Below are 23,960 nucleotides of genomic sequence, written 5' to 3'. Positions count from 1 at the left end.
ACGGCAAGGGCCAACAGGGAAGCAGACTGCAGACACGCCGTCACCTCAGCGTGCAGGATCCCATCAGAACAAGGGAGATGCGGGGAGCCCGTGGGGACCCACATGGGGCAGCGGGGGTGAGTGGGCAGTGTGCAGCGGGCCTGCAAGACCACAGAGTGGATACGGGACCCACAGCCCAATGAGAGGCTCTTCCCCAGCCACGCCCGCCAGGATGCCCGACTTCCAACAGAAAGTTTGAAGCCATGCACAAGAAGCAAGGCCCCTGCTGGCTGCATTTACCGTGGAAGGAAAGCCTACACCCCTCCCCACAGCGGAAAACTCCTTTGCTAGCCTCCAGTAGAAGGTTTCCATGAAAACGAGACAATGCGTCTCAGTTTCACCAAGATACTGTTTCCTGCCAAAGGCACCTCTGGCCTGCCTGGGTGACAAAACAACGCAGAGAAGAGAGTGGACAGACCTCCAGGGCCACCTCCATGCGACACTGCCCACAGGCCAGGCAGGACACTGCTTTGCCTGTGTGTCACTTGAGTCTCGGTGGGCGCAGGGACAGCAGGCTGTGGCAGGGAGGGCTTGGAAGGGGACTCAGCCACGAGAGCTCCACACAGCCAGGCAGGGGCACTGCTGAGTACAATGAAAAATCTGAGACTCGTAGGAGGGTGGGGGGCTGTCGTTGAGGGGGGGGGAAGCTGGGATGAACAAGACTCTTGGGTTTCTGACCTTGAGACTCACAAGGTATCACCATGTGCTCTGCACAGGGTCAGGGATGGAGGCTCACGGTGTCTGCAAGCAGGGGTAAAGACACAACCCTCCAACCCAAGTGCTCCAACTGAGAAAAAGAAAACAAAGGCCGGTGATGTGGGGCAGAGATGGTGACGGGAGTGGCAGGGTGCTGAGGCCTCGGGGAGGGAGGTCTGGGAGGAGCAGAGGGCCCTACAGAGCCTGGGGCAGGGAAGGGCAAGTGCCCCAGAAACGTTGGCTCCCACCAGTGGCTGGCGCTGTGTGTGGAAGAGGAAGGAGGGGGTGTGGAAGGGGCCGGGGCGGGGGGGGGGGGCGGTGGTGAGCTTTCCTAGGACCCAGACATGTGCGACAGGTGGCAAGGCAGCTGAGCCAGGGTTGCTGCCAAAGGCTGATGCTCCGAGCCACGCAGCCTGGAGACGCAGCACTGGGGGGGATTGACCCAGGCACCCCTGTGGACTCAGGCAGGCCACTGAACCCCTCTGGTCTGTTTCCTTGTCTGAAGCTTGCAGAAGTCACAGCTCGGGCTCCACGAAGAGAGTGCCCGGCACACACTCAACAAGAGGCGCAGAGGGGCATTCTTAAAGATGCCAGCTGGGCCTCGAGCCACACGGCCACACCGTGGTCACTTCAGTCATTTCTGCTGGACTGAATGTCCCCTGTGGGGGCTGAGGCCCATGGTCTCCCCTGCTCTGCCCAAGAACCCTGCACGCACAGCCAGGCCTCCTTCTGACCAGCTGTGTGCTGACAGCCTGGTCCTCTGAGCGCCTGTCCCCGTCGTCCCCTCCCTGGGGACGGCAGTGCACCCCAGCACCCTGGAAGGGCCTGGGTAGGGAGATCGAGTCCGAGGCCAGCCCTAGGCAAAAATGCAAGACCCTGTCTAAAAAGCAATTTTTAAAAAAGAAAATGTAAACATAAATATAAATAAAAGCAAGTTCTATTCCACAGAGCTATTTGCCCGCCTCCATTCTTACATCCTACCCCGCTGTAGTAGGTCACAGTGCCCAGGAGTCCCTCCGAAGACACAGGGACAAGGAAGCATGCAGGGTACGTACAGGGGACCACGACTCAGTCTTAAAAAAAAAAAAAGAAAGAAAATTCTCACACAAGAGACATCATGCTATGCCGGGGCAGAAAGACCAAAGGCGACCGGGGGGGGGGGGGGGGGGCAGTGGTGACTGTGGTGCGTGCGTGCATGCGTGTGTGCGTGCGTGTGTGTGCCCATGTGTTTCTCAGTGGCCAGGACCAGGGAAGAGCTGGACAGCTTATTTCAGCCAATCCTGAGAGCCGCGGCATGGGGGGTGCCAGGGAGGGGCTGGTGGATTCACGCTGGGCCTGCAGTGGGCTGCACACCCATGTGGGCCTCTTAGTGCCACCCAGATGGCAGAGCTGGTAGACGTGACTGGACTCAGAGGCACAAGTCTGTAGCCACAGCACTTCAGGGGCTGCAGCAGGAGTCCACAGCCCATCTGGCATACTGATGCGCATGTCAAAAAAAAGAAAGCTGAGTTTTATCACGGTGCGGAAGTTTTATGGCAGGTGTGGTGGCGTACACCTGCAATGGAACTCTGAGGGAGGCAGCAGGAGATGAACAGGGCTCTGACCTTGAACTCCACTCTATTGGTAAGGAGCTGAGTGTCGGGCGCCGTGGCTCACGCCTGCCATCCTAGCTACTCAGGAAGCTGAGATCTGAGGATCGCGGTTCAAAGCCAGCCCGGGCACAAGAGGACCTGAGACTCTTATCTCTAACTAACCACTAGAAAATGGGAAGTGGGACTTGGCTCAAGGGTAAGGACGTAGCCTTGAGCTGAAGAACTCAGGGACAGCGCCCAGGCCCAGAGTTTAAGCACACGACCCACCAAAAAAAAAAAAAAAAAAAGAACTGAGTGACTCAGGGAATGGGTGAACTAAACCACACATTCTTCTGTGTGTCACAAAACGTGCCTGGGAGAGTGGACAGGAGGTTCTATGAGTGCCCTCCCTGGGAGGAGAGTCAAACAGGGCCTTACGGCACATGGGCAGGTCTGTGGGGCTTGTGGAAAGGGCCTGGGGCAGGTGGGGCACCCGACTTCTGGAGCTGAGTCCCACACGTACCCCACGCTGCCTTCATGCCTGAGGCCCAGGACTTGGGGGGAGGTTTGCCGCCCTCTGCCCGCGTGGCTAAGGGCTCCCCAGAAAGTCGTTCCCAAGGCCGAGGCTCTGCACTTTTGTCTTTTGCTCCTCCCTGGTCTCGACGGCTGGCAGAGCCCCAGAATTATTTGACATTAATTTAAGATCACTAATGAAGAATAATTAACAGCTTCCAGGGAGCTTGGCACAGCCTGTGTTTAGAAGATCTTAATCACGCATTGTCTACAACACACCCCTCTCACACTCCTGAAGTTTGGGGAGCGTGGCGACAGGCACACGGGCATGCAGCGGCCACCGTGTCGTGTAAACAGCTCTCCCAAGCCGGCCCACAGGTCCCACTAGAGCTGTGAGAGGGGCTCAGGGTCCCCTCCTCATCCTGGGCCAGCACAGAGGCCAGCACCTCTGCCCCAGCCGGGCTGCCCTCGTGGGTGGGGCTCCCTGAGCACTGGGCCTCGCTCCCAGCTTGCAAAGACTGCGGTCAAATGAGCACCTCCTCTACTGCTGGGGCAGCGGGGGGCTGGTGCAGGCATCGCCTCTCACCCTGGGACCTCAGGAGCTGAAGCCCGATGTCTGTGGCCCTGGAGGCCTCTTCACTGACCACAGAACTGAGCTCTGGTGCCTGTCCAGGGCTCTCTCTCCCTCCCACAGGGCTCTCTCCCTTCTGTCTAGAGCCTGCCCTCATCTCATCAGCTAGATGACGAGGTCTGTGAACAAGTCTGCCCCACCCACGCCCTGTGTACCCCAGGACCCGGCATGGGCATGGCTTGAAGTTGTGGACACTGGAGAGACTTGGAGCTGGAGAGACCTGAGTTCAAATCCGAGGGCCACCCAGCCTCGACTTGGCCTCGGGACCCATCCCACTTGCTGCTGCGAGGCCTCAGGAGGCCTTCGGACTGAGGCCAGTGGTGGGCACACAAAGCTCACCTAGGCCGGCGGCGGTGTCCTGGGCTGTGTGCCACACCCAGTCCTGGGGGCCGCATTCAGCGTGAGCTGTGAGCTTCTCTCCCTGTCACCCGCTCAGGAGTGCGGACTTCCTTCCCCCACCTCAGAAGCGGCTGGGGACAACGAGGGAACAGCCCCGGGCTTCCCCAGAGCTGCTGCTGCAGCCAAGGGCAACCGACTCTACGTGCTGGGGAGTCCGGGTGGGCCGACTGCCAGGCCAGGCGAGGGTCTGCAGCAGGGCGGCCGGGGGGCCCTGCTTTCCTCACCCTCCCGGGCAGGCCCAGCGCTGGCAGTCCTCACCTGTGCACAACCCCCAGGCCACCCGCAGTCCCTGTCCCTTCGGGGAGCGCGGAGCAGAGTTACAAAACCAACCAGAGCAGACAGGAAACACCGGCGACAGCGGCCAGAGGCAGGGAACCGCGCGGACACCCGAAGCCTGCATCTGGGCAGACTTCTGGGTGAACTTTCGCTCCCGGTCCTGCGACGCTAGCTCAGCGCATCCGCTTACCTTTTATAGGCCCCGTGCAGTGGCTGCAGACATAGGAACTGCCAGTAATCCAAGCAAAAGGCCTTGAACTTGAGCATGTTCACCTTTCCGTCTCCAGTGGGCAGGGGGTACCTGGAAGATGGGGCCCTGGCCGCTCGGGCCGCCCGGTCCAGCCACGTCGCTCCACTCACATAGCCAGCCCGGCCCGCGCAGCTCCCCAGTGCACGCCTCCAGTACAAAGAGCAGCAGCACAAAAGCCAGGCGTTCACGCGCTCCACTCCTCGCTGGCGGGCCGGGCCGGCTCACACCGCTGCTCTCGGGTGCTCCTGGGGGCTCCCCGTGGCAGCCCCATAGCTAACAGAAGTGGTTCTGGCTGCACGGGGCTGCACGGGACTGCACGGGCCCCCAGTCCACCCCCCTGAGCCTGGGGCCCTGGCGCAGCTAGCTCTTCAAGTCTGCTCTTCCAAACAGGCTCTGGGTCCCCGCGGCCCAGCAGGCACCTGACGAGAGGTCCCCGCTGGCCTGGATGGAGTGAGGGGCCAAAGGCTTGGAAAGTCCCAGGGGGAGCAGAGAAGTGGGGGCACTATGGCAGACAAATGCCGTCCTTGCCTGAGAAATTACGTGTGGTGGAATCCCCACCAGGCCGGCATGTGAGAAAACTCACCATGTAGACACATGGTGCCTGCGGTGGGGGCAGCGCCGCTCTGAAAGGAGAGCAGGAAAGACTGACAGAGCCGCCAGCAGCGTTGCCAGGACAACAAGGACACATCGATAAAATCTAAAATGGAGCCCTGATGACAGCTGCTCATTGGCTGCTAGGAGGGGACTCCGCATGGCTCACAGGGAGGGGGCTGGGGAGAGGCTGGGCTGAGGGGATGGCAGCCAAGGGCATTGTCCCCTGGGGAGGAGCAGGGGCTCTGGGGCCACAGGGAGGAGGAGCACCCGGCCCCGTTTCTCCATCTTGAGGATGGGGAGCGCAGTGGGTGACTTCAGCCTGTGCCTCTGTGACTGCTCTGGGTAAAAGCCAGCTCCTGCCTAGCCCTCGGCCAGTCTGGGCCCTCAGGACTCGGTGGGTTCCATTAGAGCAAACTCGGCTGTCACCCCCTCCAAGTCCCTGGACCCCAGCTAGGGGCCCAGACTCTGCCTGCCCCACTGCCCCCCTCAGCCGCGTGCATGCCTGAAAAGGCCCTGCCTGCCCACCTGCCTGCACACCTGCCTGCACACCTGCCTGCACACCTGCCTGCACACCTGCCTGCACACCTGCCTGCCCATCTGCCTGCACACCTGCCTGCCTACCTGCCTGCACACCTGCCTGCCCATCTGCCTGCACACCTGCCTGCCCACCTGCCTGCCTACCTGCCTGCACACCTGCCTGCCCATCTGCCTGCCCACCTGCCTGCCCACCTGCCTGCCCATCTGCCTGCCCACCTGCCTGCACACCTGCCTGCACACCTGCCTGCCTACCTGCCTGCCCACCTGCCTGCCTACCTGCCTGCCCACCTGCCTGCACACCTGCCTGCCCATCTGCCTGCACACCTGCCTGCCTACCTGCCTGCACACCTGCCTGCCCATCTGCCTGCACACCTGCCTGCCCACCTGCCTGCACACCTGCCTGCACACCTGCCTGCCCATCTGCCTGCACACCTGCCTGCACACCTGCCTGCCCATCTGCCTGCACACCTGCCTGCCCACCTGCCTGCCCAGGAACACCCAGGAAAGACCGGCGCCTTCTACATTGGAGCGCTGGGGCTGAGGGACCTCCGGTGGGGCCTCCAGGCACCACGCCTGTCCTCTCTGGTGGCTCTAGGCCTGGTCTGCACTAATGCTCACCTATGTGCCAGTGTGTCCATCCTTATGGGAGTGGTCATGTCCCATTTTCCTGGGGGGCTCCTCCTCTCTACACCCCAGACAGGAGGACCTCAAGGCTCAGAGCCACGGGATCTGATGTCAGGGCCACCATCCTCAGATTGGACCCAAGGCCACAGCAGAGCCTGGACCCTGCGTGTCCTGGCCAAGCTGTCAAGGGGTAGGAAGAGGCGCCGGGGCCACCCCAACACAGGTGGAGCCATGGACGTGACTTCAAAGGGTGGGGCGGGGCCTCAGACACCCCCACGCCATCAGGAGGACAGTGCTAACACAGCCACCTCTGCCACCCAGAGGGGAAACCGCCGGCTGCCACAGTGGGGTGGTGCCAGCATTCAGGGTACACGTACCCGCTGCGGTCACAGCGTGATCGCCCAACAACGACCCGGCCGGCCTTTGGCAGTGCAGCCCAGGCCTGTATGGAGCCCAGCCATCCCGGCTGGACGGCTGGGACTCAAGGGTCTCCGGATGCTGTGCCTGAGCCCTGCCACCTGTGTGGGGTTGGGGGCCTGCCCACATCATTAGGGTGACCGGGGCTGGGCTCGGGACACCCCCACTTAGTAGTGGGGCAGCACATGAAGCAGGGAGGGCGGCCACCTGCCGGGGAGAGGGCAGCTTGCCAGAGCAGAGCAGGCTGCCCAGCCCCCAACATTAGCTTCCCCCTCACGCCGTGGCCAGGAAGCTGGCCCTGCCTCTGAAAAGCAGCAATTACTGGCTGGGACCTTTGTTTCTGAGTTCCCAGGCTTCTGGGAGGGGGCTCCAGACCGTCTAGGGGTGGGGCCCAGCCTGGCCCCAGGCCCCACAAAGGGCATGGGGGGGGTGTGAGAAAATAGCGGGCACAGACAGGCGGGGCAGGTGGGAGCCGGGCCCTCCCGGGGTCCTGCACAAAGTTCCTTCCAGTATCTGGGTTTCCATTGTGGTCTCCATCAAAGGGGAGTTCTGAGCTTGCTCTGCCATTCAGGAGGGACGCTCTGGAAGCTCCGTGAGCAGAGGCACCCTCCCCCTGAGGATCTCGGTACTGGCTGTCCCCAGAAGCGGGGTGGAGGCGCTTTCACCCCTCCTCCCCTTCCAGGCTCGGTGAAATGGTGTCTCCCCAGAGACTGCTCCCCTACGCTCTTCCTTTACCACATTTCCTTTTCATTGCAGCCCCTATTACTGCTTGGCACACTGTATTAAAAGGGTATCCTGGTGCATTTTCCGCCGCCTGGCACCTGCCTCACAGAGCCTGTGAAGGTGGCAGGACTGCAGTCTCCGTGTTTGTGGTGCCCACAGAGGACAGCTGAACGCATACTGCTTTACTGAGCTGGGCGGTCACACTGGGGTGAGCGGGGTTCTTGCCCCCCCTCCACCCCACACGCCTAGAACACAGGGTCTCTTTGTTCCCGCTCCACCATTCTGGAGCTTCCCTGGCTTGTCCCCGAGCAGGTCCAGCTGGCAGAGTGGCGGGGCCAGGCCGCCCTCCCTCGACAGCCAGTGGATGTGTAGAAGCCGGTGGCTCAGCAGTCCACTGGGGTTTCCTGAACCCCCTCCCTGGCCCAGCTTACCCACCGTGGAGGCCCACAGACCAGCCTGTGAGTGTGACCATGCATGTGCCCAAGGGAGCGAGACCGCGAGTGTGTCCACATGGGGCCTGGGGGCCGTGTGGGAGTGAAGCCAGGAGGGGGTGACTGGGGGGCTGGGGGCGTGGGGTGTGAGCATGGACTAGGGACGGTGACCTGAAGGGGGCCGCCTGTCCCACTGGGTCAGGGTGAAGACCGCAGCGTTCATTAAGAAGCCAGCTGTGGTCGTCATGGAGCCATTACAGTCACACCTGACACGGGCGTGTGCACAGCATGGAGACCACGTGTGCTTGCGGGCTCCCCCCCCCCCGCCCCGGTGCCACATTGGTTCTGGTGGGGAGGGTCTCCCGCCCGCCCCTTCTCAGTCTGCCTAGCACAGGTCCCCCAAAGCTCTCTCCTTTCCCCTCTAAGAGGAGAGTGGCCAACATCCAGTCACCTGCACGTGGCCACACAGAGGCCCTGCCACGCAGACGCCCCACACCGCCCAGCCCCCAGGACTTGACAGACGAGGAGGAAGTCGGCTGGCTTCCACCCTGGATGCCCCTCTGGCGCAGTCCAGTCCTTTTAGGCAAAGGCAGGGAACCACAACAGACTTGTGCGAGGCCAGCGCCCCCTCCCCGGCTTCTCCCTGCATGGCGGCCTTGATGGTCACGGGAACCACAGGCTGCTCCCGTGACCCCAGCTTGGGACCCTGCACGACTATCCACACTCACGTCTGGAGACTGCACTTAAGAGGCCACGCCATGGTATATGTGGGCTTCGGGGTCCATCCCCATGGTACCTGATGCCCCCCCCCATGCAGACAGGAAGCCCCACCCGGAGTCCAGGGCCTGGGGAGGACAGCGGAGACACAGTACCTGTAACAGTCGGTGGAGAGGCTGCTTCCGGTCTCCAGGGAGCTCCTGGGTGGCAGAAGTGAGACAGGGTTACAGGACAGCCCCACACAAGGAGCCTTTGTGGCCCCAGGAACCGCTCTGGGAGGACCCCCTCCCCGGGCAAGAAACCATGTGCTTTACCTCCCTTGGTGGGTCCTGACCATCCTCAGACCAGAACTGTCACAAGGGGAAACTGAGGCTCAGGAGAGGAAGCCCTATGGGCAGGCTCAAACAGTGCTCAGGGGCTAGGAGATCTGGGGGATTTGGGTACTGGAGATGGAGCCCAGGGCCACATGCACAAGAAAGACACCCCACTGCTGAGTCCTACCCCGTCCCAAGCACTTGACCTAGGACGGCTCCCCAGAGACACCCACAGGCTCTGCCCACCGGCCTTCCGCGGGAACCAGAGCCTCTCTGCTGCCCTGCGATGTCGCTGTCCATCCCTGGACCCCGGGAGCTGGGTCTTGAGTCATTCCTTCGGTTAGGTTTTGGCTGTCAACATGGGGCGGCCTGAGCTGATCACACCCCACCTTTCCCTGTGGCAGTCACGGGGTCTGGGATCGCTTCTTCCTCACTTGGTGCCTCACTTTCCCCATTTGTAAAACGAGGGCAGGACAAATGTGCTCTGCCTGGTGATGCAGCCCCCGCCCCACATCCCAGGCAGGCCGGCTGGTGTCTTCCCCTTGGCCGGCTCCTAACCGCCCGGAAGCCCTGCTGGAAACAGACACAGCACACAGGGTGCCCAGGGCGGCTGCTCACTCCAGAGCCCCCCCGCCCCCCCTGGGGCTGTCCTCACCCAGAGCCCCCCCTGACCCCCCCGTCCTCACCCAGAGCCTCCCCCCTGCCCCCCCGGCTGTCCTCACCCAGAGCCCCTCCTGCCCCCCCAGGGCCGTCCTCACCCAGAGCCCCCCCGCCCCCCCCCGCTGTCCTCACCCAGAGCCCCCCCGCCCCCCCCGCTGTCCTCACCCAGAGCCCTCCCCCTGTCCCGCCCCGGGCTGTCCTCACCCAGAGCCCCGGCAGCACAGGGCAGCTGGGCTCCGCGTAAACCATCATGGCTGTCGTGGGCTTGGGCCAGGCAGTGCCCACCCTGGGAGGCTTCAGCCTCACTCTACCATCCTCATGCTGTAGCCTCCCTAAAACATCTGCCACCTCGGTGGCCTATGGGGGGTCCTGGTGCCTTCGGCCTCCTGAGTGCCTGTCCCCACCCCTTCCTCGCAAGCAGAAAGCAAAGCCTGGCAGGAAAGGCCCAGAGAGGGCACCCAGAGCCACTCCTCCAGACATCCCTGCACATGTAGACAGTGCCTGATCCTACAGGGTGTCCTGAGCAGTGAACCCCGGTCCTCAGAATCGGGGGGAACGCAGAGGCCCCACAGGGAAAACCCCCCAAAATGCTGCTGTGTGCACCAGGCAGAATCCCGCGCCCCTACTGACTGCAGCACTGAGCATTAACTTAAGCTCTGAAGCCCACAGTCACGGTTCACGCCCCGGCTGTGCCACAAAAGCCCTGCCACATGAGCGGGTGACTTGATCGTGGGGTACCACACGAGGGAAAGAAGAAACAGCTTAACATGTCTGCAAGACAAGAACGGGCTCGGGAAGCGTAGTGAACAAAATGAGCACACAGCATCAATGTCTACAAACGGAAATGTGACAGCATATGCCACTAACACATCACTTCTACATCTGCACCCCAACTCATGGGTTGCATGTGGGGGGCAGGGCAGGAGGCGCAGCACAAGTCTCACGGAAGGTTCTCGGTCCAGGCCAGGCCGACGCGGCCGCTTCTTCCTGGCTGCCCAGGCCCGGGCAGAGGCTGGCCTGTGGGGCAGGGCTCCAGTGGGGAGTCTGAGAGCCTGCGGCTGCTATTGTGGCCGGGGCAGACACCAGGCCATCGTCTCTGTGTCCAAAGCATACTGGCTTTGGGAGGTGTTTTAGATTTGGGGGGAGCGTGCTGGCTTTGGGGGGTGTTTTGAACTTCGGGGAGGCATACTGGATTTGAAGGAGGCGTACCAGACGTTCACCAAAAGTTTAGGAGGGAGCCTGGGGCCAGGCCTTCCAACCCGTGTGTCTGGAATCTGCCTCTGGTTTCCAGAGGGGCAGGAGGGCCTAAAGCCCTGTCACCTTGTCCCTCCCTCTTGGTAAATACCAAGCACCACACAGTGCTGCACCCTGAGAAGCCACAGCGGGACCCACGCGAGCTGGGAAGCTCATACAATGCTCCCCAGTCCCTGCACTACTCTGGGGTCAAGTGTGAGAAAGGCTCCACCCAGCCCTGGGCAGGCGTAGGAGCCGGGGGGGGGGTGCGGGGGTGTCGGGCGAGGCTCCCCTTCCCCAGGTCAGCAGGGCGGGGGCAGCGGCTGGGCTCAATAGGGGCTCTGGGCGGCCGCCACCCCTCAGGAGGTGTTCCTGGCCCTGGGCGCCCAGGGTGGAGCTGTTCTCCGGCTCTGGGCGCACATGGACAGACCCCAGCCTGGCAGGCTGGACCCAGCCCCCCCCCTCCCCAGCAGCAGCATTCGCCTGTTCTTGGGGCTCTGGTAGTTTCTCTGCTGGAGGCAGAAGGAGGAAGTGGGGGGAAGCAGTGGGCACCATTTGACTGGCAAGATCCTCCAGCCTGGCTCAGGACCTCCCTCCATGTCTGAGCCAGCCGCCAACAGCCCGGAAACAAACAAGAAGAGCAAGAGCTATGCCAGGCAGGTCTAGGCCACCTAGCTCCCTTGCACATGGGGAGCTGTCACCCCCTCCTTGCAGCTTGAGTCAAGGAGGCCCCTCAAATGCCCCACCAGGCTGGCACCACATCCCTGGCGGGGTGACGGCTGCCCCGTCACGCGGGCTTCTGCTGTGACCTTCACGCAGGCCATGGCTGCGTGCTGCTGGGGACAGGGCCATCTCACAGCCACGAGGGTGTCGCAGCCTTAGGTTTCTCAGCGGCCTCGGCTTCTCAGCTTCCATCTCGCAGGCGGTGTGGGAGGCGCATGCTGTGCCCCTCGCCCTCGGTCCCGAGCGTGAGCCTCTCCACCCCTGGGCCTCCCCGTGAGAAGCCCACAGAGGCTGTTTCCATGGTGGCTGTCCTGTCCTGGCTGGGGTCCACAGACAGCTCAGCTCTCCAACCAGGGACCCACCATGGCACAGAGAGACGACTGTCCCTGGCTGGCCTCCACCCTGTGGAGTCTGGAAAAATCCTCCCCCCTCTGGGAGGACCCCAGACAGGGGAGCTAGGGAGAGCCAGGGCCTCGGGGTGAGCAGGCAGGCATCCAGGCCCTGCTTAGCCTGTTTCCCCCCTGCACTACAGGAAGTCTGTCTAGAGACGTGGGCACCTCCAAGTCACTTGTCACCCAGCCGCCTGCGGTGTGTGCTCACACCAGGCAATCCATGGCCAAAGGCCACAGCTGGGACGGTCCCCGCTGGGGTGGCACGGAGCCCTGGACTTGCTGGTTTCTCCTACACAGACTGATTTACCATGATGCTTAACTGGCTAATTAGGGAGGGGAAGGGAGCCACACACTAAAGCAATCATTCATACGGGTATACCGTCAGGACGTGATTTACAACCCGCAAACCGCCTATTTCTGGGTCTTCCCATTTAGTATTTCGGAACAGTGGCTGACCACAGGTGACTGTGCAAAGCCATGGGTGAGGGTGGGGCCGCCGTGCCCTTGCTGCACGCCCACGGTCCCGGGGACGAGAGCCGAGTCCCGTCCTGCCACCGCGCATGCGCAGAGCCGGCTCCGGAGGGCACAGCACACACACTCGCCACCATGAGGGTGTCACATGGGCAGCCCAGAAGCAAGGCGTCCAGCTGGCCAGGGAGCAAAGCCGTCAGGAAAGTGCTGGAAAGCCCTAGGAAGAGGAGCCTGGAGGCTCGCTCGTGGAGGCTCCAGGCATGGAACCCGGCAAAAGCGGACACACCCCAGAACAGCAGCCCTGGAATGGCGTGGGGTGAGGCAAGGGGGCGGGGGGAAAGGCAGGCAGGGCATTCTGCACAGGAACATGCCTGGACCCACAGCCCAGCCCCCGGAAGTACCACTGCGGCTCTACTTCTTGCCCTGCGGGGACCCCCAGAAGCAGCTGAGCAGGTCTGGAGTTAAGGCCTGCTGGATCCCTTCTGGCCTGGCGACACAGCCTGTGGCCGGAGGCCTTGGGTCCTGTGCCGGGGCTGCCGTGTTATTCCAGGCCCAGTCCACCAAGCACAGGAGCCTGGGTTTAGGAGACACAGCCAGGCTGGAGAGGCCGGGCCCACAGGCCAGGGAGCTCCGAGCAGAGCCCTCTAGCCCCACCTGGCGGCAGGCGGGGGCTGTGCACTTGTTGGGCCTGCCGGGCCTTGTCAAAGATCAGACCTTTGGAGCAGAACGGCGTCCTAACTCCCAGGACTCCAGGAAGCCTGGCTTTCTGCATCCCATTTTACACATAAGGAGACGGATGCTCACACCGGAGCTGACTTCTCAAGGCCGCTCGGCGGGTAAGAAAGCCAACCTGCCCACTGCTGATCTGGTTCCGGGCTCTGGAGCAGGGCGCCCCTGCTCCCTGCGCAGGTCCATGTGCAGCCGGCCCAGCGCTGCCCTCCAAGCCAGAGGCACTCGTCCACCCGTGAGCACCCTTCCCCGGGGTTCTTCAGAAAACCATCTGACCACCCCGGCCGAGCCCCAGACATGAGCCACAATTTCATCCTATTTTTAAAAATAGTCTCAGCTAGGAGTGGCTCCAGAGTGACAGGATAAAGTAGAGAGAAACAGAAAAGGGAGACACAGGCACGGCATCTTGAATAGCCGGCGTGTCCTCAGCATTCGGAAGGAACGGGCAAACAGCGTGCCCAGTGTGCAGTGACCGTGGAGGCCAGCCTGCCCGTGGAGGCCACGGGGGGACGTGCCAGGGCTGCAGGATCCGGGCACAGGGCACGCCGAGTCCTCACGCCCTGGTGTCGGGGCATAGAAGTCTCTGGATAATAAGGACGTTATAAGCTAAGCCCAGGCCAGACAAGAGGAGAGGAGAGGAGGAGGAGGAGGAGGAGGAGGAGGAGGAGGAGGAGGAGGAGGAGGAGCTCAGTCCAAGGCCGCTAGCCAGCAGGAGACTTCTATTTTGGGGCGCAAGATGGCACGGCAGCAGGCTTTGTCCCCCACACATCTGCTCTCAGCTTGGAAGGCGAAGCCTGCCCCTGGCAGATGGAGGGCCCTGGCAGAAGCTGAGTGGCTTCGGCCCCCACCAGGCCAGTGGCTGTGGGCAGTGGTGAGGGGAGTCTGTCCCCAGCTGGAAGATGGAGGGCACGGGGCAGACCCCGGAGCTTCCTTCACCCTGACGAGGGCACGGGGTGTCCCCAGCGCAGTCAGCCATCGAGGGCACCCTCAAGCCTGAGACCTTGAGCTAACATGTGCCCATGAAACTGGGCCCACGCCATGTCCGCCCTGGCTCTGACGCCTCTGCCCTGACTCACCAGCCTGGTCCTGCCTCTCTTCCTGTCTGTAACGAGTCAATCTGCCAAATGCCAACTCACAGAAAAAGCAATTTGCACAAGGACGTCACCAGAAGTGCGGGTTCCCGTGCCTCTGCTTGGCGCTGCCTCGTTTCCATTTCTGTCTTTAAAATGCATCGGCTGGAATGCTCTGTCCCAACTGCCTGCTGAGGCAGCGGCGGGCAGAAGAGGCACGGGGCTGCATCCTCACGGCCTGAAGCTGGGCGGGAGCCACGGGGACACAGCAGTGTCCTGCACTGTGGGTCCGTGTGTTATGGATGGCGGCTTCTCCCCCCTGCTGGTTTGCCTCAGTCCACACAGTCACACTGGAGGTTTGTCCTCCACACAGCACCACGGAGAGAAGCAGAGAAAACAGCAGCAGGTGTTTGAATGGCTGGCAGGCCTATCCCGCAGGGCACAAGGCGGGCAGTGCTGGACCCAAGAGGGCCCTGCCCTGCTGTGAATGGTGACAGCTCTTGGCAGAGCTCTGACGTATCTACGTGTGCTCTCCTGACCACGAGCGGAGTCACAGTCCTGGAAAACTCAGCGTCCATTCAAGCAACATGAAACACACTTGGCAGGGGAGGAGGGAGATCCGAGGCCTCGCTAGGGGACTGGGCTGTGGCCTCTAACCCCTAAGCCCCAGTGATCCTCTTGCCTCAGCTTCAACATAGCCCGATTCTAGACTCTGGCTGCAAATTAGCATTTTGACAACTCCTCCTCTTCTTCCTCCTCCTCCTCCTCCTCCTCCTCCTCCTCCTCCTCCTCCTCCTTCCCTCCCCACAGGCTGCAGAAGTTAGGCATGCACTCTACCTCTGAACCACACCCATGCCTATTCTTCTGTGGCTTAGAGGTCAAAGGGAGTGAGGTTCCAAGCTGAGGGCCATGCACAGACACAAACACATTTTTTCTCTGCAGAGGCTCTGGAGGCCATGGCTGAGTGTGGTTCTGCCTGCTGTAGGCTGCTTGCTTCCTGCAGCCGCTGCAGCTCCGGCCCTCTGCCCCGGGCCCACTCTTGTGCCTGCTTCTGTCTCCCAGGAAGCGCTGGCCCAGACCCAGACAACCTCTGCTGACCAGTTGCCCAGCAGAACTGTTCTGATGGAGAGCCAGCCAGGGTGACAGCAGCTGGATGTGGTGTGCAGGCCTGGGGCTGGCGTGACCCTCAGTGCTAGAGGAGAGATGCCTGTGGGCTCCACGGCAAGGCCATCCCTCCCTTGGGGCTCCCTAGTCACCACGGCCTCTAAACTGAGCTTTCCGCAGCGCCAGGCTGCACCCACTGAGACTGGAGAGCCCCGCTGCCATGCACTGGCTCCCAGCGACGAAGCAACCTGAAAGCGCAGAAGTTCTAGCAACCAGGGAAACAACGGGGCGGCCTCTTCGTAGAGGGCCACGGAGAGGGGCCAAGTTCAGTGTGCAAATGGCTATCCATACGGACGCATTATCTCCGGCAGACATCTTTCTGTGTCAGCTAAACCTGGCTTCTCATACCTACCCTTTCCTCAAGAAAGCACAGCTCCCGCCATGCATTCCCACCCCCTCCACCAGGGCGGCGGAGCTAACACACAGGACCACAGCCAGAGCTGGCCGCTCGTGAAAGCAGCGTGGCAGACATGTGACCCGGGGCCCGGCAGGTCCCCTCCCAGCACCCGTGTACACGTGCCGACGGTGGGGCCCGCGGGGGCCTGAGGACACCTCGGCCAGCAGCAGCACCCGCACATTACTGGGTGGGTAAGTAAACCACACGCGGCCTGTGCATTTGGTGGAGCCTTCAGCCACGGAAAGGAAGGAAATGTGGACACAGGTACCACTGAGGACATGGTGATAGGCACAAAAGGACAAGGACAGCACGGTTCTGCTCGTGAGGTCTCAGAGCAGTCGGCTGGCAGGGGCAGAGCGTGGCCGATGGGTCAGGGAGGGGGCATTTAATGGGGACGGGGTTTGCACCTGGGGAATGGAGCCGGCTGTGTTCAGTTCTGCAGAGCGGCGGCCTTGGCGGCTGGGTTACCTAGGCTGGGTCAGAGCTACAAACAGGGTGAGTGGTGCAGTGCGAGGCCAGCCAGGCAGGGACGTGGGGACAGTGGCGGGGGAGGAGCCCATGCTAGGGCAGCAGGGAGGAGAGGGCTGCGCTGGGCAGAGCGGCCACAAAAACAACTTCATGGTGACTGAGCGCTGACCTGGCAGGACGGATGGGGCCCCCCCGGAGAGGGCTGGGGCGGGGAGACTGGGAGCAGCTGAGAGGAGTGGGGAGGCCAACTCTGCCTCATGTTTATGCACACGTCTACCACTTCCGCCCTCCACCACCCTCTCACGCTCCCCGGGGGCCTGTCTGGCCTTGCTCCCTTCCCAGATGGGCAGAGCCACCCAGGCCCCCTGACACCCACCGCATGACAGAGGCGCCCAAGCAGGGGTCACCATGCCAGCCTCAACATGAAGCGCGGCCCTATCTCACCAATTAGGGGGCCAGCCCAGCCTCTCCGTTTTGGGGCCACGCACCTGACACCTGAGTTGTCTGTTGTTGATGCAGGTGGGATGGCAACGGCTCCATCTCCGGGGTCCCTCCAAAGCGCACAGCTGAGGCCTGGGAGATGCGTGGCCTGGGCCCTGAGACCTGCGCACCGCCTGGCCACCTGGCCCCCGTCCCCGCGTCCACCCGGTCGGAAAGAGGTTTCTGACCTGGCCCTTGGCCCTCTGTGCCGACACTGCCTGGCCACACCAGTCTCTCCCAGCAGCTTGCCGGCTCCCAGGGAGGCAGAAACCACCACCCACCTAGCACGGCGCCCGGCCCCCATCTGGATTCCTTCACTGGACACGGATTTCCTGAGCCCGGACGACGGCACAAACCTGCCCCACAGGCCTCAGCCTGGCACAACACTAAGTTCAGCAGCAAACAACCAAAACAAATAGCGGCAGAGTGAGCGGGCAGCTGGGACAGCAGGAGAGGTCACCACGTGGAATCTGCCTCTTGAGACTGGAGAATGGAGGGAGGAGCCAGGGGCAGTGCAGGGAGGAGGGGGAATGAGCAAGGGATGGATGGAAGAGCTTGCAAGGGTGGGAGAGGAGGGCAGAGCCCAGCCCCACCCCGCCCAGGAGCCTGCATCTGAAACCCCGCAAGCCCCACAGCTATACTTTCCTGGGTTCAAGCCCAGGATGTGACGCAGCGCCCAGGGCCATCACGGTGTGTGTGGCAGTGACGGAGAGGCTGGAGGGGCCTCAACCTTCGCGCTACTCATCAACACCCCGTTAGAATGTGATTACGCTGGCAGCCCTTAGCAAGGTGGACCAGGGTCCTCATTCCTGGAGATCTTGCAATTGCCCCTCGTTTGATGAACAAACCCACCACTTCTGCTGCCAGCCTTTACCCTGTCTGCCACGACACCAGCAAGCGTGCTTGGGCCCCAGCCGGGGCCTCCTTCTCTCTGACAGACACTCCATGCCATTCTCTATGTCCCGAGGCAGGGGCATGCTGCCCCTGGGGGGGGGGCAGGGCGGCCTACTGGGTGGCTCTGTCCAGCCCTGGGGTATGGCACACGGGGGAGGGACAACACTGCCAAACATGCAGCAGGAAGCAGCTGTGTGACCCTCTGCCTGCGTTCCCCTCTCTAAATGGGATCGGTTCGGCGCACGCGAGGCGGCTGGCTGGGAGAAGGCTCTGGAGTCTTCTAGCAGCTCTGGTGCTGGCTGGATGCCACTCTGGCTACTTGATGCTGCCACAAAATGCCACAAGCCCCTCCTGCGTTTCTTCAGCACAGGTGCCCAGTGGGCAGGCCCGGGGCCCCTACACCCTTTAGCAAGGACAAGGGGCACTGGGCCCCAGCACCCTGCCAGGCTGTGAGGGAATCTCTGGTGCCAACAGCTTGGTGTCAGCAATGAGGAGGTGGGGGGCAGCTGATGGTCAGGGGCTGGGCAATGGGGCCCAGACTCCCTCCTCTCACGGCTAACAGGCCGTGCCACGGCAGCATGCCAGGCTTCCAGCCCTGACAGCTTGGCTCAGGCTCCTCAAAGGGACCGGAATTTGAACAGAATCCACCGGCCGGCCATGCAGATCAGCATACCCGGGGATGGAGGGGGACATACGCGGCACAAAGCACAGCCCTCAGCCCCCGCTGGACACTGGAGCACCCTACAAAGCCAGGTGGACAGAGGGTCCAGCCACCCTGCGTCTCGATTCTGAGTCCCTGGCAATAGAACCCAGGAGGGAAGGTTTTCGTGCTGCTCCAGGGACCCCAGGCTAAAATTCCCACCCGGGGCTGGAACGTGCCACGTTCCAGGGGAGGCTGTGGAGCCTCAGTTTCCCTTTCTCTACAGTGGAGTCTTGGCAGTGGTGAGAATTGAGGCCCCGGGCCTGAGGCAGGCACAGTGCTGTCTGCCTGTCTGTCTGTCTGTCTGCTCTCTGTGCAGACCGTCACAGCTCATCCTCATGCTGTCTTCCTGTCCTAACTTTCACAGCACCTGAAAGCTGAGAATTTCTCCCAGTCAGGCTCCTAGGCCTAAGCTCAGGTGTGGCCACCAGAGGTCCTGTCCCCAGAGGCTAGGACACAGTCCCTTCAGGGGAAGGAGGGATTGTTTGGGGCCTAGCCACAGGGGTGAGAACTGTCAGGCTTCCCCTCCCACCAGTGGCCACCCAGTAACTCACCCCAGAGGGAGCAGGGAGCGAGCGCCTGGGAGGTCAGGCCACACTCGACTCCGCCCCGGCCAGCTGACTGTGTTTACTTCCTCCCAGCTAATTAGCATGAGAACGGCCTCCTGAAGCCGGGAGGAGGCTGTGCTGCCAGCGCTGCCGCCATGCCTGGGCGACTGGGGAGCGGTGAGGCTCAGGTGTCCCCCCCCCCCGCCCCGGCTGGCCCATACATGGCTCCAGGTCTCCCTCTCTTAAGCTGGGGCTGAACCCAACAGGAGTTCAGCAGGTCTGAGGTCACTCAAGCCCAGTAGCCCCTGTCCCCCAAGGCCAGCCAAGCCAGTACCTTCAGGCAGGCAGAGAAGCTGGCCTCAGCTCCAGGGCCCAGGGCCCCCACTGCAGAGCGGCAAGGCAGATCCCCCAAAGAGCCCAGTAGGAAGCTGGCATTTGAAGTCCTCTGGCCCCTGGGAAGTCCAGCGGAACCAAACGCATTCCTTCATTTCCATAAATACCCGGGCCTGTGATGTCACCGCCCTTGCTGACTGGAGCTGCCTCCCCTGGTCCAGGCCGCGGGCCCAGCAGAGCGGGGCCTGCCCGCACAGCACCTGGCTGCTACAGCTGGACACGCTGCCTCCAGCTCGGAGCCTTCACCTGTCCACGGAGGGCGTCGCTTCCTGCCCCTGCCTTGGCCTGCTGCCAGCCTCCCGTCCAGCACGGCCGTCCCCACACAGGCACGCTGTGGGCATGCCGAGGCCGCAGGGACAGCAGCCGTGTGGGGGCCGTGAGGTGGGCGACGTGGGGAACCCAGCCTGGGAGCCAGGGTGAAGACTGCCGGCTAATAGCAGCCTTTCCTCGCAGCAGCAGCAGCTCTGGCGCAGGTACAGGGCTCGAGCGCTGGCTTGCAGTGGCCAGCTCCCCCTGCCAGCCCCCTGCCCAAGCTGGCCCTCCCTCCTCCAGCCCCTGCTCCCGGTCCAGACGCGCTGCTCAGACATGAACCTGTCACCCATACTCACAAATAGCGTCTTCTGCACGCCATCCTGTCTGAGTGGGTCCCCGCTCTCCCTCTCTGGCTGGAGACGCTCAGCGTGGTTAAGAGGAGGAGCAGGCGGCGGCAGGACGTGGGCTCAAGAGCAGTCGCATTCCAGGGGTGGCAGACTTATCCAGGGAGGCTGGGGTGGGCGCAGCCGCGGGTTCTGGAGGGGTCCTCGGCCCGCAGCCCCCACGAGGTGCTCAGGAGCCCAGGGAGATGCGGAGTCACGCGGTGGCCGGGCCGGGCTGGGGCGTCTGACCACCTGCGCCCTCCTGGGGACTTTTCCCTCCCTCGCAATCGGGGTGGGGGTGGCGGGGTGAGCGGGGAGGGCTGGGGGCGTCTGCGCCGGGCTTGCTCCCACAGCCTCGGAGCAGGGGAGGGAGCACAGGAGCTCCCCCCACCCCCAGCAACGTAGTGCGGCCTCGCTGGACCAATCGCAGAGGAGGCGCTCGTCACCATGGCGACGGCAGCATCCTGAGCAGCCGCCCCGCGGCGCTCTCGAGACACCTCGCCCAGTCAAGTCCCAGCCCGGCGGCTGGGCGGCTGGGGTGCTGAGGCTGCGCCGGCCGGGTCCTGGCCCAAGCCGGAAACCTGGAAGGCTGTTGCTGAAATGCAGGCACAGCCTGGAGCCTGCGAGGACGGCACTGCTTTCCAGGGCAGCTCTCCGCCTCTGGCACGGGAGCACATGCGCCTCGGAGGGAGCACGGGAGTCAGGCGGCGCCAGCGCTGGCTCAGCCAGTCCAGGGCCAGGCGCACGGCAAGCCTCCCATCCCCCCCAACGCCTAGGGGCCGTCACGGCTGTGTGCTGCAGGGCTCCAGGAGGGCCACACACACAGGGTACCGCAGATGACATGGCGTTTACCAGGAGGGTGGCAGGGGTTCGTGGCCGGCCGTTCCTTGGGTAGCTGTGGTGCCTTTCCCCCATGTGTCCCTCCCTCTGCTCCTTCCTCTCCCCCAGCATCTGCAGGTACCAGGCCGTACCACGTGAACAGGGGAGAGGGGAGGGACGCGGAGCCGCAGTCCAGAGCGAGGAGTGTGCGGGGAGGGGCGGGAGGCGGCTCTCTGCCGGTGGTGGCAGGGAGTGTGGGGAGAGGCGTCTGTACGGGGCTCCGTCTGTCACAGGCTCTTGCGCTGCTTTTGCTCAAAACCATTCCTCCCTCAGGACCAGACTTAACCCAACGAGGAGGAAAGCTCTGCCTCCCAGCCTGGGGTTGCCATTCTCCCTGCAGTCACTTGTCCATCACTCCGGGGCACAAAAGTGGGTGCTGTGTGCTCACGCGGGCCTGCACCCGTGCCAACACAGGACACAGGGACAGGCCAGCAGCTTCCAGTCACTGCTCCCCCGGCTCACACCAGCCCTGCCAAGAATCCCCCCAGCTTCACAGACAGGGGCCACGGCCCGTCCACTGTGCAGCTGGGCAGCGGCATGCCACGTCCCCAGCCACTAACTGTGGATGTCGGAGCTGCGGTGTCTCCACCACGCCGGCCCAGGCCCCGCCTTTCCACGAGAGGGCACCGATGGCCCAGCTGGAGGGCCAACCTGACAGGCAGGATGGGCACAGCACTGGACAGGACAGCCGGGCAACACGGGGCTGGGCTGTGTGGAGGGGAAGGACTGGTACGAGCACGGCCGGCCGCCTGCTTCCTCCTGGGAGCTTGCCCTGCTCTGCACTGCGGGGGCCTGGGCACCAAGGCACGAAGGCACGAAGGCACACCCCTCCCCGCAGCACGGCCAGCATGCTTGTGCTGGGGCCGTGGGGGTGGCACGGAGCAGCAGAGAGGCCCACGTCACCAGGGAAGCCCGGAGCACCCATGTCTCTGCTCACTGAAGTGGGGGGGAGGTTCAGGGGGTAGCCCACCACACCTCTCCCCCACACGCCCACCACACCTCTCCACCACGCCTCTCCCCCACATGCCCGCCACACCTCTCCACCATGCCTCTCCCCCACACGCCCACCACGCCTCTCCACCACGCCTCTCCCCCACACGCCCACCACACCTCTCCCCCACACGCCCACCACGCCTCTCCCCCACACGCCCACCACGCCTCTCCCCCACACGCCCACCACGCCTCTCCCCCACACGCCCACCACGCCTCTCCCCCACACGCCCACCACGCCTCTCCCCCACACGCCCACCACGCCTCTCCCCCACACGCCCACCACGCCTCTCCCCCACACGCCCGCCACGCCTCTCCCCCACACGCCCGCCACACCTCTCCACCACGCCTCTCCCCTACACGCCCACCACACCTCTCCACCACGCCTCTCCCCCACACGCCCGCCACACCTCTCCACCATGCCTCTCCCCCACACGCCCACCACGCCTCTCCACCACGCCTCTCCCCCACACGCCCACCACGCCTCTCCCCCACACGCCCACCACGCCTCTCCCCCACACGCTCGCCACGCCTCTCCCCCACACGCCCGCCACGCCTCTCCCCCACACGCCCACCACGCCTCTCCCCCACACGCCCGCCACGCCTCTCCCCCACACGCTCACACCTCTCCCCCACACGCCCGCCGCGCCTCTCCCCCACGCCTCTCCCCCACACGCCCGCCACACCTCTCCACCATGCCTCTCCCCCACACGCCCGCCACACCTCTCCACCACGCCTCTCCCCCACACGCCCACCACACCTCTCCACCACGCCTCTCCCCCACACGCCCGCCACACCTCTCCACCATGCCTCTCCCCCACACGCCCACCACGCCTCTCCACCACGCCTCTCCCCCACACGCCCACCACGCCTCTCCCCCACACGCCCACCACGCCTCTCCCCCACACGCCCGCCACGCCTCTCCCCCACACGCTCGCCACGCCTCTCCCCCACACGCCCGCCACGCCTCTCCCCCACACGCCCACCACGCCTCTCCCCCACACGCCCGCCACGCCTCTCCCCCACACGCTCACACCTCTCCCCCACACGCCCGCCGCGCCTCTCCCCCACACGCTCGCCACGCCTCTCCCCCACACGCCCGCCACGCCTCTCCCCCACACGCCCACCACGCCTCTCCCCCACACGCCCACCACGCCTCTCCCCCACACGCTCACACCTCTCCCCCACACGCTCACACCTCTCCCCCACACGCCCGCCGCGCCTCTCCCCCACACGCTCGCCACGCCTCTCCCCCACACGCTCACCACGCCTCTCCCCTGCCTGGGGTGAAGTTAAGGTATACCCATGCATGCCAACGGGACGGGGATAAGGAATGGAAGTATTTCAAGAAGAGGGGGAGGATAGAGAGACCGAGGGGCTGGATTAAGGAAAATCATGTGCACGGATGGAAACAGTCCTGAGACACCACACACAAAATGCAAAACAGCGCCTGAAATGGAAAACATCCATCAATGAGGCACAGGAAGAGATTAGCAATGGTAGCCAATAAAATAGGCAAGGAAAAATAAGACAACAGAATGAAAACGGCTGTCACACTGTTCCTGGGACACAATTCGGGAAGAAGCATGAAGTGTTTCCGGAATCTTCCATGCGATCCTTCCGGCCCGCAGGTGGGGGTGGGGTGGGGTGAGCAATCTGGTGGACCTCAACCACGTGGCGAGGTCCAGGGCGGGAGGGCGGGCAGCGGGGCTGTCGAGGAGGTGAAGGGAGCTGACCCGGCAGACAAACCGGGGGAGAGTGGCCTCTTCATTCCAAGGGCGGGGGAGCTGCAGGGGGGGGATGGAGAGATGCGGTGGGGAGATTGGAGGCCGGAAGTCGGGACCTCCACTCTTCACGGGGTGGGGGAGGCCGGGTGCAGTGGTGACGACACCTCTGGGGGACAGAGTGGGGCTTGACCCTGCTCTGGGGTGTCCGGGCGGCCTGCCCCGGGGAAGGGTGGGGAAGGGTTTGGCTGGATGCTGTCTGCAGGGTGGGCAGTGGTGGCAGAGCCACCTTGAGGGGAAGGGAGCAGAGAAGGAGCCTCGAGCCATCCAGCCCCAGCCGGGAAAGAGGGCCCCCTCCCCTGCCGTCCTTCCAGCCACTGGAGGAAGAGGGTCCCCTCCCCTGCCCACCTCCCAGCCACTGGCCAGCTGTGCCCTCTGAAGCTCCGATGCAGCGAGAGGACCCGAGCCACACCCAAGGCCTGACCATGTCCTTCTTAGGGCCCCATCCTGTGCCGGCTCACTGGTTCCCAGACAGGAGGGGCTGGCCCTGCCCAGCCTAGTACTGCCCGGCTGGCCTTCACGTCAGCCGCACCCCCCACTCTGTGGTCCCTTGGCTCCTCTCGCTGCCAAGCTACCCTGACCACAGGGTCTTGGTACATACATATGATCCCCCTTTCC

The 23,960-nt window shown here is 63.5% G+C and overlaps 1 protein-coding gene across 3 annotated transcripts in view; it reads right to left on the bottom strand.

Moving 5' to 3' along the window:
• Iqsec1 (IQ motif and Sec7 domain ArfGEF 1) overlaps positions 1-19,860 on the bottom strand; it is an 89,408-nt gene extending 69,548 nt beyond the window's left edge. For 2 of the 3 annotated variants that reach the window (XM_090323814.1, XM_090323818.1), the window contains exon 1: positions 8,574-8,618. Coding sequence is in view for 1 of the 3 variants with exons in the window: in XM_090323817.1 (XP_090179943.1) it covers positions 19,663-19,685 (23 nt within the window). In the remaining 2 variants the exon portion in view is untranslated. Of the gene's footprint in view, positions 1-8,573; positions 8,619-19,662 lie in introns of those variants that run through there. The other variant, XM_090323817.1, reaches the window with a different exon arrangement.
• Positions 19,861-23,960: the final 4,100 nt, after the last annotated feature.

Source organism: Megascapheus bottae, chromosome 33 (assembly GCF_031878675.1).
Source record: "Megascapheus bottae isolate mThoBot1 chromosome 33, mThoBot2.hap1, whole genome shotgun sequence".
Classification (NCBI taxonomy): Eukaryota; Metazoa; Chordata; class Mammalia; order Rodentia; family Geomyidae; genus Megascapheus; species Megascapheus bottae.
The sequence above is the reverse complement of the archived record's forward strand: the minus strand, read 5'-3'. Positions and strand labels throughout refer to the sequence as shown.